The 26,290-nt window shown below is 33.6% G+C and overlaps 2 protein-coding genes across 3 annotated transcripts; both read left to right on the forward strand.

The window, feature by feature from the left end:
* The first annotated feature begins 1,352 nt into the window (after positions 1–1,352).
* LOC133284848 (1-acyl-sn-glycerol-3-phosphate acyltransferase 3-like) lies at positions 1,353–6,756 on the forward strand. The gene is made up of 11 exons (XM_061481957.1): positions 1,353–1,433; positions 1,773–1,895; positions 2,652–2,691; positions 2,821–2,894; positions 3,746–3,805; positions 4,359–4,436; positions 4,564–4,722; positions 4,897–5,022; positions 5,673–5,765; positions 5,911–5,997; positions 6,535–6,756. The coding sequence occupies exons 1-11, from the start codon at positions 1,353–1,355 to the stop codon at positions 6,754–6,756; spliced, it is 1,143 nt and encodes a 380-aa protein (XP_061337941.1).
* Positions 6,757–8,502: 1,746 nt separating this feature from the next.
* On the forward strand, positions 8,503–24,947 carry LOC133284826 (xanthine dehydrogenase 1-like). 2 transcript variants are annotated; one of them, XM_061481935.1, is made up of 14 exons: positions 8,503–8,812; positions 9,110–9,209; positions 9,321–9,429; positions 9,634–11,118; positions 11,904–12,146; positions 13,512–13,826; positions 14,683–14,922; positions 16,385–16,669; positions 16,758–16,979; positions 18,151–18,312; positions 19,009–19,143; positions 19,607–19,843; positions 23,501–23,674; positions 24,433–24,947. In XM_061481935.1, the coding sequence occupies exons 1-14, from the start codon at positions 8,674–8,676 to the stop codon at positions 24,673–24,675; spliced, it is 4,089 nt and encodes a 1,362-aa protein (XP_061337919.1). In that variant the 5' UTR covers positions 8,503–8,673; the 3' UTR covers positions 24,676–24,947. The 2 variants fall into 2 exon arrangements, with proteins under 2 accessions (XP_061337919.1, XP_061337920.1); XM_061481936.1 differs by having other exon boundaries at positions 9,116–9,209.
* The last annotated feature ends 1,343 nt before the right edge of the window (positions 24,948–26,290 follow it).

Here is a 26,290-nt window from a genome sequence, read left to right on the forward strand (position 1 = left end):
AAATTTTTCCACAGAAATTGTTTTCCGTCAAAAATTGATACAAGATTTTTCGACGGAATTTCATTCATTTTCCGTCGAAATTTTCCAAAGAAATTATTCCGTCGAAAAAATTCGACGGAAATTTGACGGAAATAATTTCTGTCGAATTTTTTCGACGGAATCTCTAATTCCGTCGAAAAATTTGTTACCTACGAAGACTTATTCGATGGCTGCTTTTCCGTCAAAAATTCTGTCGAAAATGTTATTTTCGATGGAATTTTTATCATTTTTGACGGAATTTTTTCGTGGAAAAAAATATATTTTCTAGTAGTGTCTCAGATGAGGTGTCAAATTTAAAATTTGACACCGGTGTCAAATTTAAAGTTTGACACCTCACTTGAGAGCCGTCAAAAAAGATAAACGACTTTGATTTGTAAACATGTGATACGATTGATCTTTCTTGATCTAACGATTCTCAGATGAGGTGTCAAACTTCAAATTTGACACCGGTGTCGAATGATCCAACCTCATATATATATATATATATATATATATATATATATATATAGGGATAAGATCCGTTTACAAACTTTTTTTGCATACACTAAGTACTACCGGTCGTATACTGCATGATTAAAAGTATGACCGGTCGTACTTAGTGTAGTTTGTAAGAGTTCGTAAACAAAAAAGTTTGTAAATATAACATGTCCCGTATATATATATATATATATAAATTTGTTTTTGCAACTCACTCGAAATTAACAATAAAAAAGAAGATAAAATAAATATAAATAAGTGCATTATAATATTTTAATTTTAATAAGCAATGTGTTGAATCTTTTGTATGAACATGAGTATGACAATGGGAAAAAATTTCTGTCATTAAAAAGATACCATTAAATGTGCGACACAAATTAAACTTGACATATTCAATAATACAGAAAAAAAAAAAAATTCTCATGATTGTCCGACCAAAAGGAATATCATAAATTCTTTATTGAATTTTTATCTTCAATCTCATCATACGTACGTACCATGAGCTATTAACAACATTTAGGCACATGGTGTGAGAGAGACATTAGGTTGAGTTTAAAAATTGAAATAACTTACTCACCAAAGTCTAGCTGAAGAAGCGTTACTTAGCGATTCCACATGGTGCTTGTGCTTGCTTAATTAGTCGTCTTATTTGCAACGGTATTTATGGCTGTTTAATCGGTCCTCTATCCACCACTCAGCTGACACACTTATTCATTGATTAACCAATATCTAATTTTTTTCTCCAAATTATTATCTCACACTCTCTCTTGTCTATTCTTCAAAAAGTTTTTTTATTGTCCTCTCATATTTTTGTCTCTAACATAGTCATAGAAGCCATGGCGTTACCCGCTACAATTGCTATTCTTCCTTTAGGCACTCTTTTCATTCTATCTGGCCTCATTGTTAATGTAATCCAGGTAAGATTCAATCCACACTCATTATGTTGTATTCTTCCTCATTTTCTAATTCCACAATTACCATTGATCATTACCTCATTGGTATTTAAAGCACATTTTTTCATAATATTTGAATGTCATGTAAACTAAATTTCTTTGCCTATACGCATCAAGACTGTTGTATTTGAATGTACATCTTGATCAACTCTGCCTTGTTATTATTGTGCATTAGAATTCTTAAAGGAAGGAAACAAGAAGAATTGCTTGACCATTAAAATAAATTTACAAATTCTCATTTTCATTTTAACTTTTGATTAGTTTATCATTTCATCTAATATCATAGTAAATATACATTTGCAGGCAATCTTCTTTGTCCTTGTTCGTCCACTATCAAAGACTTTATACAGAAGAATAAACAAAGTGCTTACAGAATCACTATGGTTGGAGCTTATATGGCTCGTTGATTGGTGGGCAGGTTTCAAGGTTTTTTGTTATCTTAACTCGTATATATTTATTATTTAATCTAACCCTCATGCTTGCATTGTAGTAGAATAAGAGTGCGTTTCTATTGGATTTTTAAAAAAGCTCTTTTTATCACTTTCTTATTTTAAAAGTACTTTTTATAAAAGTTACAGCTATTTAGATTTTTAAAATATTTGACTCTTAGCTTCTGCTTTTTTTAAAAGTTAAAATTTTTAGCTTCCGAAAAAAAGTAGATTTTTGACTTTTTTTGTGACTTCTGCTCCAAACAGACTTTTTCTTTTTTCGAGAAATACTTTTTTTTTCTTACAAAAAACAGTTTTTGAAATAAAAGAAGCTCACCCAAACAGGCTCTAAATATAATTCATGAAAAAGCACCATATTTCTGCATGCTAAAATTTGTGAATGGTAAGATAACGTTATCATATTATGAGGAAAAGAGAAAAGAATTGCATGCATTATTTTTTTGTGTTTAATACTTATAGTGCTTAAAATTAAATAGCTTCGAAAATGAAATAGATGAGGTTATGCATCTTTGGATGCTGAATCATACATCCATGCAGTACATGCTATAAACAATACTGTATCAGAATTCGTGAAAAATGCTGTTCTATTGGTTAGTCTTATTTTCTGGCAATTCAGTAATCATCATTAATGCCTTATTTTGACTATGTTTTGACATGCTGAGGACTTTTGAAAAGTATATTAGTTTTACATTATCCACACTGCAGTCTAACTAGTTGAATCTTTGTGTTGCAGGTTAACCTGTACGTAGATTCAGAAACTTTTCAATTAATAGGTAAGGTGACATTCGTGGTTAAGTTCTTATAAATCATTTTTTTCTTTTTACATTCTGTTGCTGAAAAGAGTGTACCACTCAAACAGAACGGATCTCACAAATTTGCAATTTTATCTGAAAAAATTTTAGGTAAAGAAAATGCACTTCTGATCTGCAACCACAAGAGTGACGTTGATTGGCTTATTGGATGGGTCTTAGCTCAGGTGCCTATTATCTGTGAATTTATTAAAGGGGTTGTTTTTTCTGATGTTACTTTAGATAACTTTATCTAATGTTCATCAAAACGACGTCGTTTTGAGACGGAAATTATGGTATTTTTGTAATTTTAATTTATTTCAGGGTTATAATAGTTATCACTCTAATTTTTTAATTTTTCAATCTCAAAACGACGTCGTTTCGATGAACATTAGATAAAGTTATCTAAAGTAATATCGGAAACTTTTCCCCCTTTATTAAAATGCACAAGTTTTCATGTTATGATAGCATTATTAAATTACATCTTTTTTTTTTTGTCTGAGCACTTTGCTTCCAAGAAGGAAAGTGATCTCAGAGTCATCTAGTTTACTCTGTTCTTAAAATGTTACTTTCACTGCGAGAAGACGCCAGTTTTAAAAAAAGCTCTGCAAAGGATACCCAAATTTCCACCTTTCTTTTTGCCCTTATAAATTGACGGTAGAAGAAGGAAAAGCTGAGGTTAATTTTGCAATTAATAGTTTCATAACATTTTTCATTATCACATAAAGAATTGAAATCATGTATTATTAGAGTAATATAAAATTATTGATGAGCCTTCACTTACCCGCTTAAGTTGTTAGGTGAATTGGTTTTTTATTGTGGTATTACAGCCTATGTGACTACAGTGACATGGTTGCTTATTGAATTTGTTTTTTTTTTTTTTTTATTTAATTTTCTTTGAAATTTAGAGTGTAGCTGTTCTTCTAAACCATTATGTGCACACACAATTGCATGGCTCATGAGCATGCTATTTGTTACCATTTCTGGCTCATGTTTTCATCTTTATATATATTTGAACACATGATTTCATTTGTGACAGCGCTATGGTTGCCTTGGTTGCACTAGAGCCATTATGAAGAAAGAGGTCAAATACCTTCCCGTGAGTTTCTTCAAACCCCACACCTTTGTTCCTTACAAATTAGGAAATGTATCAAGGCTTTTTCTTTTACGTTTATCAGTATTATTATATTTTCCAGTTTGCTAGTTCTGCTTGCTTGATGATTAGTTTTGAGTGGGCTGTGTGCATAAATTTCTCAATCCATTAACAATGAATTTGAAATGGGACTTTACTTGAGAATAATAAGTGACTATGATGTAAGAATAAAGCAGAAAATCTTGTGAGTTCTTGCATAAAGATAGCATAGCATTAACAGTTCTATCTAGTAGTCCAATCTAAAGTAATTTTCAATCTTGAACTTGTCATGACTTAGCCATTGCATCAGCAAACTGCATCACAATTGATCGTGTTGCTGAACTGACTTGAACTTCTGAACTTTATAGTGTTTGAAGCACCAGAAATCGTATCGTAGACAACATTATAAATTCCCTACACCCTAGGACTTTCTCTGATGATGAAATGGTGCTACTAAGATACTGTGATAGAAAATTGATCTTTAATGATAGGGTGATAAATGTACGGTACATCAATGCAGGTTCTAGGTTGGTCAATGTGGTTTGCTGAATTTTTATTTTTGGAAAGAAACTGGGCTAAAGATGAAGCAGCACTGATGGTAAATCTAAATAAATTCTGCTAACTCGTTTAATGTAATATTCCTTATTTGCATTTTTTTCGGTAAATTATTCCTTGTTAACATTTTATTTATATATCTTTTTTTTTTTTTTACTTTTGTGTGACAGTCAGGTTTTAAGAGGCTAGAGCACATCCCAATGCCTTTTTGGTTGGCTCTTTTTGTTGAAGGAACTCACTTTACTCAAGAAAAGCTTTTAGCAGCTCAAGAGTTTGCTGTTTCAAGAGGGTTGCCTATACCCAGAAATGTTTTGATTCCTCGTACTAAGGTGAACAAAGTTGATGCTTAGTATATTAGGAGATTACTATAATTTTCCACTGATATAGTATAATCTTTTTCCTGAACTTTATCCTAGTAGCAACTTTTTTAATTTTTTTTTTTAATTACACTTTTGTAGTTTTGTTTTGGCTGATATATTTTACTGATGATAATCTTTCTTCAGGGTTTTGTGGCAGCAGTAACACATCTGCGGACAACCGTTCCAGCCATTTATGATTGCACATTTGTAGTTCCAAAAAGTGAGCCTTCACCAACAATGTTGAGAATATTTAAAGGGATTTCTTCTTCGGTAAGCCAATTGGTAACCTTGACAAAAGCTAAATTACAGAAAATAAACAAGGGAAAAAGAAGTATCATTGGACACAAGTTGTGTGATTTTAGATGATTTACACAAAATATGACCGGTCATATTTTGTGTAAACCTGAAAAGTTATTTTTTTTTTCTCTCTCCTTAGTCACATCGCTGACGTGTAAAGTGAAAGAAAAACAACTTTTCAGAATTACACAGAGTCTGACAAGTCACACTCTGCGTAAGTCACTAAAAGCACACAACTTGTGTCCTTTTAAACGACACTAAACCCAATAAACAAAAGCTTTTTCTGTGTACCTTCAAAATAAACCGTATTACACAATTATTGCTATTTGTCTACCGTCCATTGGTGATTTATTATTTATTGAACCTCTATGGGTATTGTACTCATCAAAAGAAAAAATGGCTTCTTTTTTCTGGTTTCGTTGGTTGAGATTTTTATTGATCTGTAATGGTTGATACATCAAGGGCTGTGATAATATTTGTCAGACTTTAGTTTCATTAGAATGTCTTTTTTGGTATTGTGACGATGGTTGATATCATGAACCGTAGCTCCATCTTGAAAATGGAAGATATAGTTAACTACCATAATTCCTACAACTAAATATATGTTCCTCCGCTTTTTACAGGTGATGGTTCAAGTTAAACGACACAAAATGGAGGAACTTCCACAAACAGACGATGGCATTTCACAATGGTGCAAAGACATATTTGTTGCCAAGGTATTACAAATAATGTAGAATATAACATGTCGCATTAGTGATCAAACACACCTTTGTACAAATTTTTATTAATATGCGATTCATTCTTCAAAATTTTGTATACTCTGGTCAATGTGTAAACGATGTCTGTTTTCTAAACTACCAGGATGCTTTATTGGAGAAATATAATACTCAGGGTATATTCAGTGAACTAGAACTTCAACAAATCCATCGACCAAAGATATCTATATTGGTAAGAAGACATATACTAAGATGTAGGTAAAACAAAAGAGTACTACTTGTATGCTTTGCTCTGTCATGAACTAATTTTCCTTTTAAGAAGCTTGATATGTCATCATATTTCTACGATCAAGTGATAAAGTTACGGGATTTATATTCATCATGCAACATGATACAATAACTTTTCCTACACACACAACATTTTGTCTCATTTTTTGAAGAAAAAAATAATTAATGCACAGAAAACGAATCTCTATAACATGATATAATCACTTTTCATACAACATAACTTTTATAAAATTCTAAAATTATATATATAAATAATGAGAAATATTTTTTTCATGTTATATGAGAAACCTTATATCATGTTATACACACATCAAAATTCGAGCCAACATTTTTTTTAATTATAGAACCCACCTAATTATGTCTCTACATAAAACAATACTATCTCATGTAACATGAGAAAAACGTCCTTAAATAATTAAGTTTTTGAAAGAGTTGGTTGATCATAATCTTCTAATCTTGTATCATTGTGCTCTTTGAATAGGTTGTCGTTTCTTGGGCTTGTCTCCTTGGCTTCCTTCTTTATAAATTCTTCAAGTGGTCTAAACTCCTCTCCACGTGGCAAGGCATCTTATTTACAGTACTTTTCCTTGCTCTTGTGGCAGTTGTTATGGAAACCCTCATTCATTCATCTCAATCAGAGCGTCCTAAACCCAAGAATTTACCTACACAAGATCCCATGAAGCAGAGTCTTCTTCAGACATGAGCAAAGATTCAGCGCTAACTTAATGTTAATCGCATGTCTCTTATCTCATAGTTGTATATTACACATTATTCCTTCTGTTGTTTTCTGGCTTGAAAATGCAGGCCTTGTAATCACAATTATGTTATATCTGTATCCAAACCCATTCACTTCCTCTAAGCATATAATATTTTTAGTAGGTATAATAAATATACCAGATTAAGTATCAATATATGTTGTAAGTACAGGAAGAGAAATAAGAGTGTGTTTTATGCCTTGCTTATTTTAGGAGTGTTTTTAACAAAATTTAAAATTATTTAGATTTTTTAAAAATATTTTGTTTTTGATAAAAATATTTGACTTTTAATTTCTGCTTTTTTTTATAAACTAAAAACAGGTTTTTGAGACATCCAAATAGACTTTTACTAAAAAATATTTTTTTCACAAGACCAATCCTTGTCGGATGGTTTGACTTTGATTACGAGGTATTTTTATATTTCAAATCGTTTTATTGCAAATAAAATTTACTGACGTGAAGATCAAATTACTAAATGAGTCAAATTTACATTTTTTGAATTTTATAACCAACTCCAACAATACCTCATTAAGCATTTCCTTAACTAATATATAATTCTGGTTAATTCCCTAGTTTCTCCAACCCATAACTTGCATAACGCTAAATTAGGCCAACTATATATTAACATGCAAGAATATTAGCTTTCTTTTCAGCAAACGAGCCAGAATGTACATGATTATTAGTGTAATATATTTAATTTTTTAAATATCAAATTTTATGGTATATATATATATTTTTGACATCCTTAATTTTACAGTTGGAAAAAAGTAACTTTTTAAAATTCTTAAATCAATTATTTTTGAATATATTTTTATATATTAAATTAAAATAATTTTTGCAAATGATATATTTTTTCAATGAACTTTTTTAAGAGTATCATATGTCATTTAAATTTTTTTCTTTTAAATTAAACACTTAAGTTTTTTTTGAATTAATTATATATATTTGTTGAGGGACGGAGAATATTTTTATTAGCACTTTCTTTTACTACTAATTCACTATCTCTTTAATCATTGTTGAATTAGTATTTTTTTCTCTTAAAAATTTCTTGAAAAAAAGAGAAAAAAATAATTTTAATATTATAATTGAGAAAAATATTTCTGCAGTTAATGCACATAAATTATCTGAATTTATTTCCAAAACGATATCGTTTTGAGATTAAAATCTTAAAAAATTATAAATATAAAGATCATTATAATTCTGAAATAAATTAAAATTACAAAAATACATGATTTTCGCCCTAAAACGACGTTATATTGGACTTACTATAGATAACTTATCTGCAGTAATTTCAAAAAAAGCGAACCCATTATAATTATAGGGAAATGATCCGTTTACAAATTTTTTTTTAAATTTTTTACAAATTATACTATGTTCTTCCGGGAAAATACAGTGTAACGAGTGTTCTCTCGGGTGAAGATAGTGTAGTTTGTAAACAAAATTTTTTTTACATCCACAAAAAAACAAATTTTTTTATAAATATAAGGTGTCCCATTATTACATATTATTCGAAGTGTATAATTATAATAGATTGTGATGGAAAAAAGTGGCATGAATATCTGTTGCTAGCACACGTTTATAGACTTATCCAACGAGAGTATAAGATTTGAAATGATCCAATCTATCCGATTCACGTATTTAATTAATTAATACATTTGTGCCTTTTGAAGGCACTTTTGGTTCGAGTACGAGTCAGAAGATGAGTCAGTTTCTTTGGTTTTTTGTTCTGATGAAAAACATAATATAGTAGTCGAAAGAGTACAAGAGTTGATTGTTCCCAGTTCGGCAGTTCGCAGTTACAGTAAAAGAAGAACGCGTTTCGTTTCATTTCATTTTTGCATAATTTCCAACTTCTAAGCACTGAAATGGGATCATTGAAGAAGGACGAAAAGGTTGAACTAGATTTGAAGGTGTCGTCGGATGAGCCTATCTTCTATGTTAACGGTGTTCGTAGAGTGTTGCCTGATGGATTCGCTCATTTCACCCTTCTTGAGTATCTCAGAGGTATCAATCCCTGTTCGATTCCTTTTTCTTTTCTTCTTCTTTCTAGAATTCAAGTTTAATATCTTACTTTACATGCTTAATTATGGCAACTTCTTAAGCTGTTAATTAGGTACAGGATCGTGAACTGAAGAACTGATTTTTTGTTTTTTTTGTTTGGTGTTTGCAAAATCAAAATCACTTCATGATTCAATTATTTTCATATGTGCTCAATTTTGGCTCCTATTTTAAAAAATTTCTTTTCTCCTTGGTGAAGCTAAACTAATTATAGTTTTTTTTCACCTTCTTTGGTGTAAAAAGATATAGGTCTGACAGGGACTAAACTAGGCTGTGGTGAAGGTGGTTGTGGAGCTTGCACGGTTATGGTTTCTTATTATGATACAAGATTGAAGAAATGCTTGTAAGCGTTTCTTTCTTATCCCATACTGATTTAATGCTCCTACATGTGAAACGCTTCCTTCTTGTTTCTTAACATCTAACTTACTATTTTCCTTTGAAAATATTCTCACAGACACTATGCTATCAATGCTTGCTTAGCACCTCTGTATTCTGTAGAAGGGATGCATGTGATTACAGTGGAGGGATTGGGAAGCTGCAAGCGTGGATTGCACCCTCTCCAGGTGATACATGCTCATACTATTTTATTTTATTTTTAATCATGGTTGTCTTCTAGTTGCTTGCTATTGTTTCGAGTGTACTTTTTTTTTTTTTTGGTTCTCGTGTTGTGATACATTTATTTATGGGCTTCGGCTATGAGCTTTGTTTTTGTTTTAAATTTATATTTACCCATCAATACTCTGAACTCACCCTTGTAGTCTCTCCAGGAATCTTTGGCACGAGCTCATGGTTCACAATGTGGATTTTGTACACCCGGTTTTATTATGTCCATGTATGCGTTATTGCGGTCAAGTCAAACACCACCTAGTGAAGAACAAATTGAAGAATGCCTTGCGGGAAATTTATGTCGATGCACTGGTTACAGACCGATACTTGATGCATTCCGTGTCTTTGCCAAAACTAGCAATACCTTATATACTGGCGTTTCTTCATTGAGCCTTCAAGAGGGCAAGTCTATTTGCCCATCGACCGGAAAACCCTGTTCATGTAATTCAAACAATGTAAATGATAAAGATGCAATCAGTGATGATAGATATAGACCTACTTCATATGATGAAATAGATGGGACCAAATATACTGAAAAAGAACTTATTTTTCCTCCTGAACTGTTGTTAAGGATACCAACATATTTGAATTTGACTGGATTTGGTGGGCTAGTGTGGTATCGGCCTTTAACACTTCAACATGTATTGGATTTAAGAGCCAAATATCCTGATGCAAAGTTGATAGTTGGTAATACGGAGGTAGGAATTGAGATGAGACTAAAGAGAATACAATATCGGGTTCTGATTTCTGTTATGCATGTGCCAGAACTAAATGCTTTGGATGCAAAGGATGATGGCTTAGAGATAGGTGCGGCAGTACGACTATCTGATCTCTTGAATTTTTTAAGAAAAGTTCTAACTGAGCGAGCTGCTCATGAAACTTTGTCTTGTAAGGCCTTTATTGAACAACTGAAATGGTTTGCTGGAACACAAATAAGAAATGCTGCATCAGTTGGTGGGAATATATGTACTGCCAGCCCAATATCAGACTTGAATCCCCTATGGATGGCAGCTAGAGCAGAGTTTCGAGTTATTAACTCAAAAGGAAACATCAGGACAGTACGAGCAGAAAATTTCTTCCTGGGTTATCGTAAGGTGGATTTGGCAAGTGGTGAAATCTTGCTGTCGATATTCTTGCCATGGAATAGGACATTTGAGTTTGTGAAAGAATTCAAACAGTCTCATAGAAGGGATGATGATATTGCAATTGTAAATGCAGGTATTCGTGTTCATCTTCAGGAACATAGTGAAAACTGGGTGGTTGCTGATGCATCAATTTTTTATGGTGGTGTGGCTCCATATTCACTTTCTGCAACTAAAACTAAGGAATTTCTCATAGGAAAGATTTGGGACCAAGATCTGTTACAAAATTCATTGAAAGTGCTACAAAAGGATATATCACTCAAAGAAGATGCTCCTGGTGGAATGGTAGAGTTCCGGAAATCTTTGACTCTAAGTTTCTTTTTTAAATTTTTTCTCTGGGTGTCTCATCAAATGGATGGTATCAAAGAGTGTATACCATTATCCCATCTATCTGCTGTGCACTCAGTCCACCGCCCACCAATTACAGGATCTCAGGACTATGAAATTATGAAACATGGTACATCTGTGGGTTCTCCTGAGGTTCATCTATCTTCAAAACTTCAGGTTCGTTGTACTTGTATGGTAAAATCACATCCCAAGTTTATCAATTATGCATTCTTACTATTTGTTGTTAAGTGTTTATAATTATTCAAGCTTGCTTGCATCTTCGTGCTTCCTGCTTCTCTTCCTGTTTAACTTTCAAAGATATTATATTATGAAGGATTAGATCCTTTTACTTATCTCTACATGGAGTGGTTATTAAGACTATGGCAGGAATTTGTTACTATGTGATCCAGTAAAGACGTCACATCACATGTGAAACCTGAGGTGCATCCTGAAGAAACGTGTATAGTCTGTACTGTCCCCACATATCATATACGCAAAATGCAACTTCTATGTTGGTTATATCTACTTTTCTCCACTATTATTCCTTCGTTTTGGCATTTTACTGGTATTGATGATTTCTGGGGCCATTTGACACGGATATAGACTTAGTTTCTTATACAAAAATTATAAGCTTTGATACGAAATTCCTTTTTGTTGCTACATGTTTTCTAAATTGGAAGTATATGAAATCATAAGTATATTTTACTTGTATCTATGCATTACTTGTATCCTCTGTTATCTGCACAATTATAATTTTTTTTAATTTCACATTTTCATATAAGGGTAAAGCTGCATACAAGGATTTTCCTCATCCCTACCATCACAAATTGGGTTTTCGTGGGGAGAGGTTTATTCTCTTTGTCTTTCTATAATGTTTGGCATATGCGGTCTCTTTCAGCAAATTATGTCTTTTGCTTTTCAGCAGAGTGCTTGGCTACATGGTTAATGTAACTTTCGTTCAGGTTACAGGAGAAGCAGAATATGCTGATGACACACCAATGCCTTCTAATGGTTTGCATGCTGCCTTAGTTTTGAGTAGAAAACCCCATGCCCGAATACTTTCAATTGATGATTCAGGGGCCAGGTCTTCACCTGGATTTGAGGGCATATTTCTGGCTAAAGATGTACCAGGCGATAACAAAATTGGAGCAGTTGTTGCTGATGAGGATCTTTTTGCTGCAGAATATATCACTTGTGTGGGTCAGGTATCTAGCTTATTGAATAATATCTCACATATGATTTGTCTATTATAATTTTGAACTTAAAGGGAATGGATTTCTTGTGCTCCATTTTTATGGCATTTGCAGTGTTCATCTGTTCTTAACTGATAGAATTGTGGTATGAAATAATGACTTGCAACATCACTTGCAAAAGAAAAAATGATACAATGTTATGCTTGAGATGTCTATATATATTGTGCATGTATGTGAATTAGACTTGCCCTGCATACTAGAGCTGGTTAGGAGACTTGCATTATTTTGGTATATAACATTTCACATTAGAATTTCTTTTCAGCCTTATGTAAGGCATGCTACTACTTCTCATCATTCAAGTGGTCCCAGCTCATGTCTCTTCACCCTATGACTTCATTCTTCACACAATTCATTTGTCTCTCTTTGTGCCCTGCATGCCTCGCCTCTTCTCCTTTTCATGCGAGCATACAATATGCATAGTTATTGTTGGAAGTTGTTCCTCCTTAATTACTTGGATGGCTACAATTTCCAACACTAAGAAGTGCAAGTCTCCATGCCTACAAAACGCCCCCCAAATAATTAAAGAACAATCTTGCATGAAATAATGAAAGGTTGCGTTGAAATTCTCCACATTAAGTGGAGAAGATTCTAGAGCATGGAAGAAATCCCTCCTAGCCAACTATAAATAGGGGAGAAACCAGAATTCTTGAGGTAGAACAGTAGTGAGAGTGTGAGATTTCCTCTTCTAAGAAGAGATAGTATTCCTCTATCGTGAGAGATAATTTTTTATTCCATCCTTAGTGTGGGTGAAGAATTGTTTGTAATCTTCTAGTGATATATTAGGGATGAACCTCTTGTAATCCTACTTTATAGTGGATGTTTTTCTAGACTAGGTCCCGTGATTTTTACTCCTTGCATTGAGCGGTTTTTCCACGTTAACATCGTTGGGTGCATTTCTTTCTTCTTTTTCTCCATTTATGCAAATTGATCGGCCAGATAATTGGTCGACTTCCAAGTTCCGAGTTGCTGAACTCGACTTGACGACTTTGTTGCTTCTGCGCTAGCTAGATGGACCTCGTGCTCGTCCCATTAGTTATTTATAGATCTATAACTTAGTTTTGCTAAACTGAGTTAGAGTCTCTAGAATAGTCTACACTATTAGCTTATCATCTAATCATAAAATAAATTCTACTTCAAGATTTCACTTAATATCATGAGAATTGCCTAATTCACTGTGCCTACCTATTCCCAATCACACTGGAATGCTCACTTGGTCTCCTACTAATGACTGTCTTTCACTTCCTGTGTAAATTTGACTTAATCTCAATGTTGGTGTATGATCTTTACAGCGTTGGTTATTTATATGTATGTTTCCAGGTTATAGGAGTAGTTGTGGCCGACACTCATGAAAATGCAAAGATAGCAGCAAGAAAAGTTCATGTTGAGTATGAAGAGCTTCCAGCCATCCTGTCAATACAGGATGCCATCTATGCTAAAAGTTTTCATCCCAACACAGAAAAGTGTTTGATTAAAGGTGATATTGATCACTGTTTTCATTCGGGTCAGTGTGACAGAATAATTGAAGGGCAAGTTCAGATAGGAGGTCAGGAACACTTTTATTTGGAGCCACATAGCAGTTTGATATGGACAATGGACGGTGGAAACGAAGTTCATATGATATCATCTACTCAAGTAAGTTATACATTTTTGTAGTGAATGCCTAAAATTTATAATATATGTATCTTTGGGAAACTAAAGTTTGAAATCTTTAGCTTGTTTTATTGTATCAATGTCTTTAGGGAAAGAATCAGCCATGTATGACTGAACCACTTAAGGGTTCATATACAATTAAGTATTGAGAACAGCAGATCAGTATAATGATGATTGAATCAATGGGCAAAAAGTAAAAAGGAACATGATCAAGAATATAACTTATTCCTTTTTTGCAAAAGGTCTTTGGCATAGTAAGTCTTTCTTAACCACTGCATGTTATTTTGTATGCTTTTCAACTCCAAATGGGATACAGAGACCGAATATACTGAGATGGGAGTTGAATAAAAGAGCTTGTTTTTATGTCAGCAGTTTTAATCTAAAGCTCTTTGGACAGGGAAATGGAATTTTCCTTGAAGAAAACCATCTTAGGAGCAGGTGTTTATATGGAAATTTTGAAAACTTTATTTTATGACGATATTGGTGCTGAGAAGGATTCTCAAATTAGACAATTTGATAAAGTCGATTATCAGTATGCTCAGATGGCTCCCTTGCTTCTACGTTAACAGGGTGGAAAACGATTAATCATTTACTCCTGTGTTTCTATTGCAAGATAATTGTGTGAGCTGGTGTTTTTTTCATTCTAAGTCTGTAGTGTTATGCCTAGATCTATCGAAGGAAGTTATTATTATTATTATTATTATTATGTCATCACGGAGAAGAAGCTTCAGCTAGGTCCAGGGATTGTGGTCTGGTGAACGGTGCTGGCTTGTGTTACTTGTAATTTGTGGCTTGAAAGAAATAACTGCATTGTAAAAATAACATTGTGTTATTGCAGGCCCCGCAGAAGCACCAGAAATATGTTTCTCATGTTCTTGACCTTCCCATGTCAAAGGTAGTTTGCAAAACAAAGCGAATCGGGGGTGGATTTGGGGGGAAGGAGACAAGGTCAGCCTTTATTGCTGCTGCAGCTTCAGTTCCATCATATCTGTTAAATCGGCCAGTGAAAATCACGCTCGACCGAGATGTAGACATGATGATAACTGGGCAACGGCATAGTTTTCTTGGGAAGTATAAGGTATTGCTATAGTTAAATACATAGATTTAACTGGTGTTTTTCTTCATACATTGTTATTTTATTGTAAAACTAACTCCTGTGAAATTTCCGTTTTTTCTTAAAATGTATTATAGACAATACATAAGATGCACTCTATTTGTGCCACAATATGAGTTTGAGAATATATTCTCTTGATATTTCTGAGTGATGTTTGATATGCTGGCACATAATAGACTGTCTAACACCCTAGTTTTCCTTATTGTGATGTTCATTTGGCCCTTGTCTTGCTATCTTACAATAGCAACAACAACCGAGCTTTATCCCACTTGATGGGGATTGGCTAAATGGATCACTCATTACCATTGAGCTTTATCAAAAAACTTTTAGTAAGCCACAATACATGAATGGTTTTATGTTACATGTCTAACACATCCCCTCATGTAAAAGTCCTTTGGACTTGAAGTATGGATAAAGCACGGACCCATCATGTCGAAATTCAACTTTTTATCAGGAGAATGGGGTGACAAGGATTGAATTCTGGATCACTTGATCATAGACACTCTAATACCATGTCATGAACCAACTATCCCAATAGTTGTTAGGTGAAGACACAATAATGGTTTTATATTGCATTTCTGATAGTTTTCTTTGGTCTTCTACCTCTTTTAAATGGACTGTCATCCATTTGATCCTCCATTTTCACTGTAGTCTTTATTGGTCTTCTTATCACATGACCAAACCACCTTAGGAGAGTTTCCATAGTTTCTCCCTCAAGAAGTGCTACTCTAGATTTCCCTCTGATACATTGACTTAATTTTATCTCTTTTTGTTTGTACACTCATCTACCTCAACATCCTTATCTCCGCCACACTTATTTTTTGTTCCACTCTCTAACATTCACTGCCATAGAACATCACTAGTCTTGTAGCATGTATTTCTCCATTTCCCACCTAGCTTAAATCCTATGTGTAACATCATCATCAATATCTCCATCACTCCGTAAGATATATCCAAGATACCTTAACTATGCAGCTCCTAGTATGATTGTATCACTTTTCACCTCCAAAACAGTGATAACTCACACCTTTCAGAACTTACATTCAATATACTAAGTCGTACTCCTACTTGAGAAAAAATGCTTTGATTCCAAAGCTTTTCTCCACAGCCTTGAAGTTTAGAATTTACTCCTCTCAAGTCTCAACTCATTAACTTGGACTGTAACACCCTTCCAAAAAAAATAAAAAATAAAAAATTAAGCAGTTGCTTTTGGATGTGTCCATTGTATGAATAACATAAAAGAACGTGAGAATGAATTAAATGCTTGAAAAGATCTGGCAGAGAGTAATCAACCTTGCTTTGCTTCTTGCTCACCCTTGATTTTGTATATCCAAACGTTCGTGCCAATTGTTTTGAGATGAGTAACAGCATTTTTTTTTTCATTTTTCATGTGGTTGAATAATTATTGAGATATTATTTGATTCAGGTTGGATTTACAAATGAAGGGAGGGTGCTAGCACTTGATCTTGAAATTTATAACAATGCTGGAAATTCACTGGATCTGTCACTTTCTATCCTTGAGCGTGCTATGTTTCATTCAGATAATGTGTATGAAATACCAAATATGAGGATAATGGGAAGGGTTTGCTTCACTAATTTCCCTAGCAACACTGCTTTCCGTGGATTTGGTGGTCCTCAAGGCATGCTTATTACTGAAAACTGGATTCAAAGGATTGCTGTGGAACTCAAGATGAGCCCAGAAGAGATAAGGGTATTATATAAATTTTTGGTTTATTCTCTTACTTGAGTTGTACATCTGAAATTTTCCTGTCATCCCACTTAACCAAGTTTCTTTCTAGGAAATTAATTTTCAAGGTGAAGGATCTGTTTTGCATTATGGCCAACAACTTCAGCACTGTACACTTGCCCCGCTGTGGAATGAACTTAAGTTATCCTGTGACTTTGGGAAGGCACGCAAAGAAGTTGACCAATTCAATGGTCATAACCGCTGGAGGAAGCGTGGCATTGCTATGGTTCCAACTAAGTTTGGCATATCCTTTACAACAAAGCTTATGAACCAGGTAATATTTGAATTCTATCACTTTAAGTTTGGTTCCAACTAAGGGCCGGCTTGGCTCAGCGGTAAGCTTGCTTGCCGTGGTGTGTCAGGTCGCGGGTTCGAATCAGCCTCTCTGCAAAAAGCAGGGGAAAGACTGCCTAGAGTATTCCCTTCCCCAGACACTCACGAAGTGGGTATTTGAACTGGGTCGGCCCTTTATCACTTTATTTTGATTAAAAAAAATGAAAAAAGAGGCAGTTTGTCAAGATTGTTTTCCTTCAACTGAAGTTCAAGGAAATCCAGCGAGGAATAAGAGGCAGTTTGTCAAGATTGTTTTATATGTTGTTCTGATAACAAAGTTTCAGGCATAAGACTGGGTAGCTGCTGCTAGGGATAGGTCCAGAACTTGTTTCTAATATGGGTGTCTCCTCATTCAGTTTCTTCCTATTTTTTTTAAATAAATTTCCTCTGTATTTCATTGTCTACTATCAGTGATCAAGCTTTCTTAAAACAATTGTTTCCCTTAAAAATAATGCTGCCCCTTTGAGCTCTAGCTAGTGTACCACATCTCTAAAAAAGTAAAAAGGTTATCATTTAGTGAATGATTGAAGTTTATGATTCCTTAAAGCACTAGTATACTTTATTAGACCTCTCTTGATGCTGAGAAAGTAGATAGAGAGAAACTTCTTAACAGAATTATGCTTAAGAGCAGGGAAAATTGTTGGAAATTAGGGTTCTAGGGTTATAAGTCACTTCAAATCTGAAATTATAACATTTGATGGCTGAATACGGGATCTTAAGGGTAAGGACCATTTATACTAGATTAAGTATATATTACTAAGCCCAGCCCAAAATACAAATATGCTAGTCATGTGACTACTTAATACAATAAGAACCACTTTAAAACAAAACAGAATGGAAAACAAGAAATAATCCATAAATCAAAAGGAAAAGAGCTTAATGGGGGTTCAAAGCCACGCGTAATAGTTTCTGATATTTTGTTTCAAAAGTTCATTTCAGTGATTGGATATTGATTTACATTATTTGGTTAATAATTTTGCTTTTAAATTTTCGTGATGTTTTTCATTCCAAAATTTTCTTTTGCTTTATATTCCTATTTTGTTAGTTAGGAAAGAATTGCATTATTAGAATAGTGATAATCGTGTACTTTCATATTTTCTTAATAACTGTAGGCAGGTGCTCTGGTTCATGTCTATACAGATGGAACTGTTTTAGTTACCCATGGGGGTGTAGAAATGGGGCAAGGTTTGCATACAAAAGTTGCACAGGTTGCTGCATCAGCTTTCAATATCCCCCTTAGTGCTGTCTTTATATCAGAAACAAGTACTGACAAGGTACTAAGTTACTTTATTTAAGGGTTTATGTTATTTTTCTTCTTGAAAATTAGTGTCTGCTAGATCATACTAGGTAAATAAGTAATATATTACTTACTTTCTCTCCTTCATAGAACTTAGGTAAGGTAGGAAGGAAGTTGATTTAAATAGGCGGGAAGTGTACAGAAGGGTTCAACTTGGAATGTAGTTGGTGTAACTGAGTTTTCTCTCTCTCTCTCTTTCTGTCTCTCCATAATGGAAATCAAGTTCTCCGTCTCTTTTGTTTCTTTCTCTCCCACCCATTCTTGCAACCCTTCTTCTATTTTCTTACTTGTACTGATCAACTTCCTTCCAAAAGAAAATCATTAAAGTTAATTTCAAGGTTAAGGACTCCAAACTCCATTTGGTAATTTTAGAAAGTTGCACAGGTTTGCGAAAAAAAAAGGGGGAAAAAAAAAACTCAACATTAGCATAATATTTTTATAATGAATCTTCATCAACTCTCAAAAATAATTTTGAAGAACAACAACTAAAGCTCCCAAGAAAACATATAAGAAAGCTTTTGCAACCTCGCTGTTTATACATATCTTGAATATAATGTAAAGCTTTTCTGGTTCATTTTGGATTATCCTTTTCTTTTCTTTATTTCCCCTTTTTACCCTTTATTGTTTCTGATGCTAAATTGCTATGATGTCTTCATGCTTGCCCCAAAATTAGGTTCCTAATTCTTCTCCAACAGCAGCTTCTGCAAGTTCTGATATGTATGGAGCAGCAGTTTTAAATGCATGTGAGCAAATAATGGCACGCATGGAACCTATTGCTTCACGACATAACTTCAACTCGTTTGCTGAGGTACTCTTGCATTTGCAGTTTTTACTTCTCGGTCTAAGAAGTGATCCACTCAGAATAAATGACTATATATAAGCACATTCGTTCATTGTATTTATGGAAGTTATTTTTATATAAATTTTATATAGATGCTGAGGAATTGAGAAGTGTGAGAGGAAAATAAGAAATTATTGAGGCTATTGAGAATTTCTGATAAAAGAAAAGTATTTTGCTAGATCTTAAGATATTTTCATATGAACATCTTGGGTTTCAAGATGGATAAAAAAATAGAAGTGATTACAGTAGTTTGAAGATTGTATAGAAATATAATCTATATTCATAATCCTACTGAAGATATTGTTGCATAGGTTTTATCAACGATTCTTCTGTTCAATCACAAATAGCTTTTATGATTGTCGCTGCTGTTACAAGGTGCCTTGTGAAACTATCTTCTAAACATGTTTTGTTATGCTTTTATTATTTTCAGCTAGTTTGTGCCTGCTATGCAGAGCGAATAGACCTTTCTGCCCATGGATTTTATATTACGCCTGATATTGGCTTTGATTGGAAGACGGCTAAAGGAAAACCTTTTAGGTATTTCACTTATGGGGCTGCATTTTCTGAGGTTGAAATTGACACCTTGACTGGAGATTTTCACACAAGGGTGGCAAACATATTTTTGGATCTAGGTTATTCTCTGAACCCAGCAATAGACGTCGGACAGGTGCTTTTCTTCTGTAGTTGTTTATTATTTTTGTTTTTTATTATCATTTTCAGAACAGACAAGGAAGTTAATTAAAGATGGAGAAAGAACACAAAAAGAGAGGACAAGAATTCCTCTAAACGGAAATGAGAAAAATTGATAGAAAAGAGCTTTATTCAGTTCCTTATATTTAATAGTAGTGAATAAATTTTGGCCTTCATAAATAATTTGAATACTTATATACATCTTTTTTTAATTAGAATGCTCGTGATGACATTTTGGTTGATGGGAGAGATTGCGAAACATTATTTGATCAGGATAAAATAATGTTTGTTAAATATGAAATTGGCTTCCTGTAACATCCCCGTCTCGAGCCGGTTCAATTAACATACATATGATATAAACAGATACAGCGGAAGACTTATCTTACGGAAATACGGGCTAACTTTTTTTCTTTTTCTTCTTAGCTTCATACAAAGTATAACCAAAAATCGGACAGAGTAACCTCTGTAAATCGGACAACTGGGGATTTTCCAATCCCACTCCCAAGAGTTCCTGATAGACAGTTTCAATAATATTCATATTCAAAAGTACCAGTCATGCAATATAATCAGATACCCATCCATGGGCGCATGCAGAATTTGGCACCGTGCCACTAATCTAACAGCATGCAGTCCAATACAGAAACATAACTGAATACTACATAGTCATATCAACATGCCTGAATACAAAAGGTACATGCATCCACTGAATGACATGTACAAGACATATACAGGCCATATACAAAATTCAGGATCTAACATAATGATCCATCACTACGGAAATACGAAATACATAGGTACACTCCAAAAAGATTAGTAGCCTACAGCTACTCAAAATACTGATCCGTCAAACGTCTCAGCCCCGTGTCGTGTCCTTGCCTAACGAAGGCTCACCAGAAGTCTGTGCACCTGAAAATGTTGCCCCAACGAGGGGTAAGATTTCAAATCTTAGTAAGCTCCAGGTTTATAGAGAATTCTCCATACCCCTGGCTCACTCCTGCATGAAAGTCAGATACAGAGTATACCAGTACAACATATAACAGATATCATAACAGAACAGAACATATAACCATATCATATCAGAGGTGTGCGCTGTAATTCCCAAGGGATGACCCCAAGCGGAATTCAACGCACGTGTTCCCAAGGGATGACCCCAAGCGGAACCAGAGTATCTCAGAGGTGTACATAGTCAATCTCAGGGAAATCCTAAGAAGACATCAGTGTACCAGAAGTCAATACAGAATTTATATCAGAACCAATCATATCATATCATGTCATATCAGATCATTTCATATCATATCATATCATATCATCAAATAACTCTATATGAATGCACCTATATAGAGTATCAATACAGTCATAGAGTCCAACCATAGTCCACTAACTATGGTGGAGCACTCAAGTAGGAAAAGACTCCTTAAACATAGAGCTTACCTCTTGAAGCTTTACCAATACGCTTACTTGTTGCACAAGTTACTTATATGTCTTCAAGAGATTCCGATCCTTTTTAGTCCCTAGGTACACCTAGAGCAAGAATCCACAAATACAAATCAATAAAATGCTATCATGCCTAGGCTTTCCATAAGGCATACATTTTATCGCTTATCTTCCTTTCTTTGTATTTTTGCCAATGTTATGCCAATACACAAGTCTAGACCACCTTATACTCGTTAGCATTCTTTAATTTTAATCAAGTATTCACTTGAGAATTTTCAACATCATTCATGCCATTTTCTTTAAGAGGCCGTGAACCTACCCTTAAGGGACTCAAGGTATTTTTCAACCCTTTTTCAAGCCATTTCACTTCTTAAGTCATCCATTTTATACAACGAATTACAACACATTTTATTAAAATAAAGTGCAACAAATATATCCCTAAGCCACCCTATAGGTCGAATTCTACAAGGACAATAGGCAAAATGGTTCTTTTCTTTTTACTTATTCTTTCTTCACTTAGTTTTTGCAACTTGCACCTACATGCATATATTATGTCCAATTAAATTTTGAACAAATGACTCCTCTATGGCACCTCATGGCCGAACCTAGAGGCATAATACCCCAATATTTTTCTTACTTTGGTATTCTTAATAACACATCACATACATAATTATATCTCTACCAATTACACAAACTAAATTTTTTTGCACATCATCCCCTCTATACCCTCTCATGGCCGAACATCAAGGGACACAACACAAGGGAATTTTTTTTTCATTTAACACATGTAAAAATGCTTATTTTTACACTATGACTTCCTATACACAACAAACCATCATCACTTTCAAGTTTTATACTACTTTATTTCCTACCCATCCATGCTCATGACTTTCAAAACATTATTCACAATAATAAAGCCATAGGGTTAGAGTTTTGTTACCTCCAATGAACTACCCAAAGCCTAGAAGGCCTTCACCAAGCAAAGCTCCACCAAAAATGTCATTTCTCCTCCTTGATGAATAGTAGCTCGAAAATGGGGGAAGGAAAAACTCCTCACACACTCAACTATAGCTCAAATTGATTGGTGGAATGGATTCATTGAGTGGTTTCCAATCAATTTCATGTGGTGGGTCTTTGAATTTGGAGAATGGATGATTAAGAAATCAAAGAAAGGAAATTTGGAACCCTAGCCCCTTCTCCTCCAAGTGCAGCTCGGCCATGCAAGAGAGAGAAGAAGAAAATCTGAAATGAATAGTGTTTCATTTAAGTGACAAGGCTATATAGGCACATGTGGCCCCTTTCATCGGATGTTTTTCTATCGCGTATTTTAACTTAAATTGACCCGGAACTAACTTAAAGCTACAAACATATTTTTATTTTTCTAAAATCATTTACATTAATTTTTATTTGTTACAAAACAATATTCATAATTCACAGTATGGTTTCTGCACCGTTTTTGACGAAATGCACTGTGAATCACTAACTGTACTTCGCTCACTTCTGAACTTAGAACTTATAAACTTATTATTTTCTTGGGCTTATATTGACTTGCTTGGCATATATTGGACTTTCTTATTCTTATTTCATCAAGTATTTATTTCTGGACTCTACCGGTTGCTTAAACAGCGGTACAAAATACCCGGCAGAAAACACTATTCACGAGATTTTCACGGAAAGTGCCAGACTATACAATTTTTCGTTCTGAACTCATATATGGAGTCAGAATTGTCAAATTATGTTTCTAAAATCATTTTACTCATTTAGGCTCTACCGGTTAATTCACAAAACTGTAAATTCTCCGGCAGAACGCACTGTTCATAACATAGTCATGATTACAGTCAAAATACTCGAAATCACTCACTGAATCTAATTATGGCATTTAAATCCTTAAATTAAATCTCTAATTAAGATTTACCATTTAGGGTCATTATACTTCCCTTGGTGAAAATTGTGAAAATTTTCTAAGACTTTTTTTTAGGAAAGCCTTTATTGCAGGATGTTTGGTTCTGGATTCTTGGGGGTCAGATTTTTTGGGGGGGAAAATGAAAAATTGTCTTCCTTGTTTATGTAGAATATTAAACACACTCTAAAATTCCTTTGACTTACAACGTCCTTATTTTTCTCCCTATTCTTGAAAATCCTGTTTGACGTATATTTGCATGAGATATTCAGATTTTGTTCTTGCTATTTATTTTCACAGATCGAAGGAGCTTTTGTTCAAGGTTTGGGTTGGGTAGCTTTAGAAGAACTTAAATGGGGAGATGGAGCGCATAAATGGATCCCCTCTGGGTGCCTTTACACAAGTGGACCTGGAGCTTATAAAATTCCTTCTATAAATGATGTTCCCTTGAAATTTAATGTCTCACTTCTGAAGGTATGTTCCTGAATCCTGAACAATTTTTAAGTTCTTTTCTTGAGGTATGTGGATTGGAGAGTGGATGATGCACCTGGAAGTGATTCCATTGTGCTACATTGCGGTGTGGCACCGTGGAGTGATGAGTGTAATCCCAGACATAAGAGTCTTGGCTGATGTAAAATGGAAAAATTAACAAAGACGGGTTATATATGTATTTAACAAATGAGGAAGTACAAGTACTGACCCAGCTCTGATAATGGGGAAGCAGGGAAATAATAGATTTGATGCTGTCTGTAAAACAATCCAAGTTGATTGCTGCAAGCCACCACCTGGGAGTCTGGGATATTAAGGAGATAGATGATACTTTTTCTTTCTCCTTATATTCGATTGAGTTGTTAAGAAATCTTGGACCTAATTTATGCATGGAATGTGAGAGCTGTGTTGACTGTTTTTTTTAGTATTTATCAGAAGATAATCGCTGCCTGTTTATCTTTAACATGTTCATTTTTCGTGTTAACTTCTCAAAAATTGCTTTCATATTTCTTTAACCTCATTTTCACGTCTTCACCACGCTGACATGGTCACAAGATTAATATATTGATGGGTTGTATGGCGTTTAATAGTGTTACATGTCATCATCTCATAGATTCGACATTGTCATTTATTAGTTACTAACCATTGGCTATTCCCTGTGCGTACCACATATTAATTCACAAAAATTGTAGACAGCAACATGTTAACTTACCTTGTCTATTGTTTTGTTTGCTAACTGTTAGGGTCATCCAAATGTTAAGGCCATCCATTCGTCTAAAGCCGTTGGTGAGCCTCCATTTTTCCTTGCATCAGCTGTGTTCTTTGCCATCAAGGATGCTATCAGAGCTGCAAGACTTGAAATGGGGCGTGATGACTGGTTTCCTCTTGATAGTCCAGCAACTCCTGAGAGAATTCGGATGGCTTGTTTAGATGAATTAACATCTTCGTTTATTAACTCAGACTTCCATCCTAAACTTAGTGTTTGATACTCTGCTTTTTCACTTGTTAATTTCCTAACACATCAACATGTGAATGAATGCGTCGCATGCATACACTTGATAATTTATAGGGCCTTAGGAGCACTAAATCTCATGGGCTCAAACCTCGAGAATGTCCGAATTCCCACCTCTCGATATGATGATGCAGTTGCAGCCTGGAAGCATAGCAATAAGCAACTTAATGGCTCTGTCTTATCTCTCTCTGTATTATTTTATCTTAGGAACGTATTAGTTTTTTCTTTTTTTATTTAAAAAAGTTATAGTCAAAGTATTCTAAACAATCTTTTAACTGTTTCGTTTTTTAAATACTAAATAAATGAATACAAAAGAAACTATAATCTTATGAAGTATAATAATTAGATTCATTTAAATTTAATAATTATATGAGTTGATATCATTTTTTATTTAGTATTTTTGTGTATTTTTTAATTTATTTTTTTGTAAAATATTTAAAACATGCATGTTAATTAAGTTAATGGATAAAAGTAATGAAAAAATTTCGTTTAAATTTATTTTATGTTATGAGAGTGCTTTTTTATGTCAAAAAAGCATGATTTTTACCTTACGTCTTCTTTTATTTAATTTTTTTCTTTTTCTTTTAACTTTTCATAAAATTCTTTTAAATTATAAATACATTAATACCATGTAAAAATTATTTTGTTTTAATATCTTAAAATTTTTAATATATATGATGCAAGAATAATTTAGTGTAAGAATAATGTGTGTTACACCTAATTTTAGTTGTGGATCTAACAACTTTGATGTAAGTAAGATCAATGACTAAGATTGAGTGTAATATTTATATGTAAATATGATTAAATTTTAATATTTCAAAAGCTGGTTTTTTATAATACAAAACAACATTGAAAGTTTTAAAATTATTTTTTCAAATAAAAATTAATAATTGATATTGTCACTAATGTTTGTCAAGCTAATTTTATTTATACTCATATACATATACATAATGTAACCATGAATAAAGATTAAATATAAATATCAAACTTGGTTAATTAGGTTACCATTATATATTATGTTTACTTTAAATTTTAAGGCAAGTGTAAATAATGTGTCTATCTGTGTTAATAAATTTTATAATAGTTTATTATTTTTATTAAAAAAAGGAAGTGATTATGATCGAACTCGTGATCACTTACTTAGTCATGTTGGCTCTGACACTTAGGATGAAATGAAGAAATTGACTTTGGGAGTAGAACCACATAATGAAATGAAGAAATTGACTTTGGGTATAAAATCTCAAGGTGAAAATGACCCAGGGGGTAAAATTCCAGGATGAAATGAAGATGGTGTCGAAAAGTAACTCCAAAGAGAAAAGCATCTTCCAAAAATCATCATCAACCTTATGATTTTCAAGACTATCATAGAACAAATTTGAAAGTCTAACTCTTACATCTCATCAACTTTAATAAGTGAAGCATCGAGTTGGGGAACAACTTATGTGGAGTAATATATTAAGGCCTATTTTCACACTCTTCACCATGATTAAAGCATCTTCAAAAGGAATTCCAGTCAACGAAGGCTACTGATATTTTCTATTCCTCTTGCAAATTTATCTTTAAGTCACCTATACAAAAACCAATAGGGA

The sequence above is a fragment of the Gastrolobium bilobum genome, unplaced genomic scaffold, assembly GCF_033153095.1.
Source record: "Gastrolobium bilobum isolate Gb01-03AN ecotype WA unplaced genomic scaffold, APGP_CSIRO_Gbil_v1 utg881, whole genome shotgun sequence".
Classification (NCBI taxonomy): domain Eukaryota; kingdom Viridiplantae; phylum Streptophyta; class Magnoliopsida; order Fabales; family Fabaceae; genus Gastrolobium; species Gastrolobium bilobum.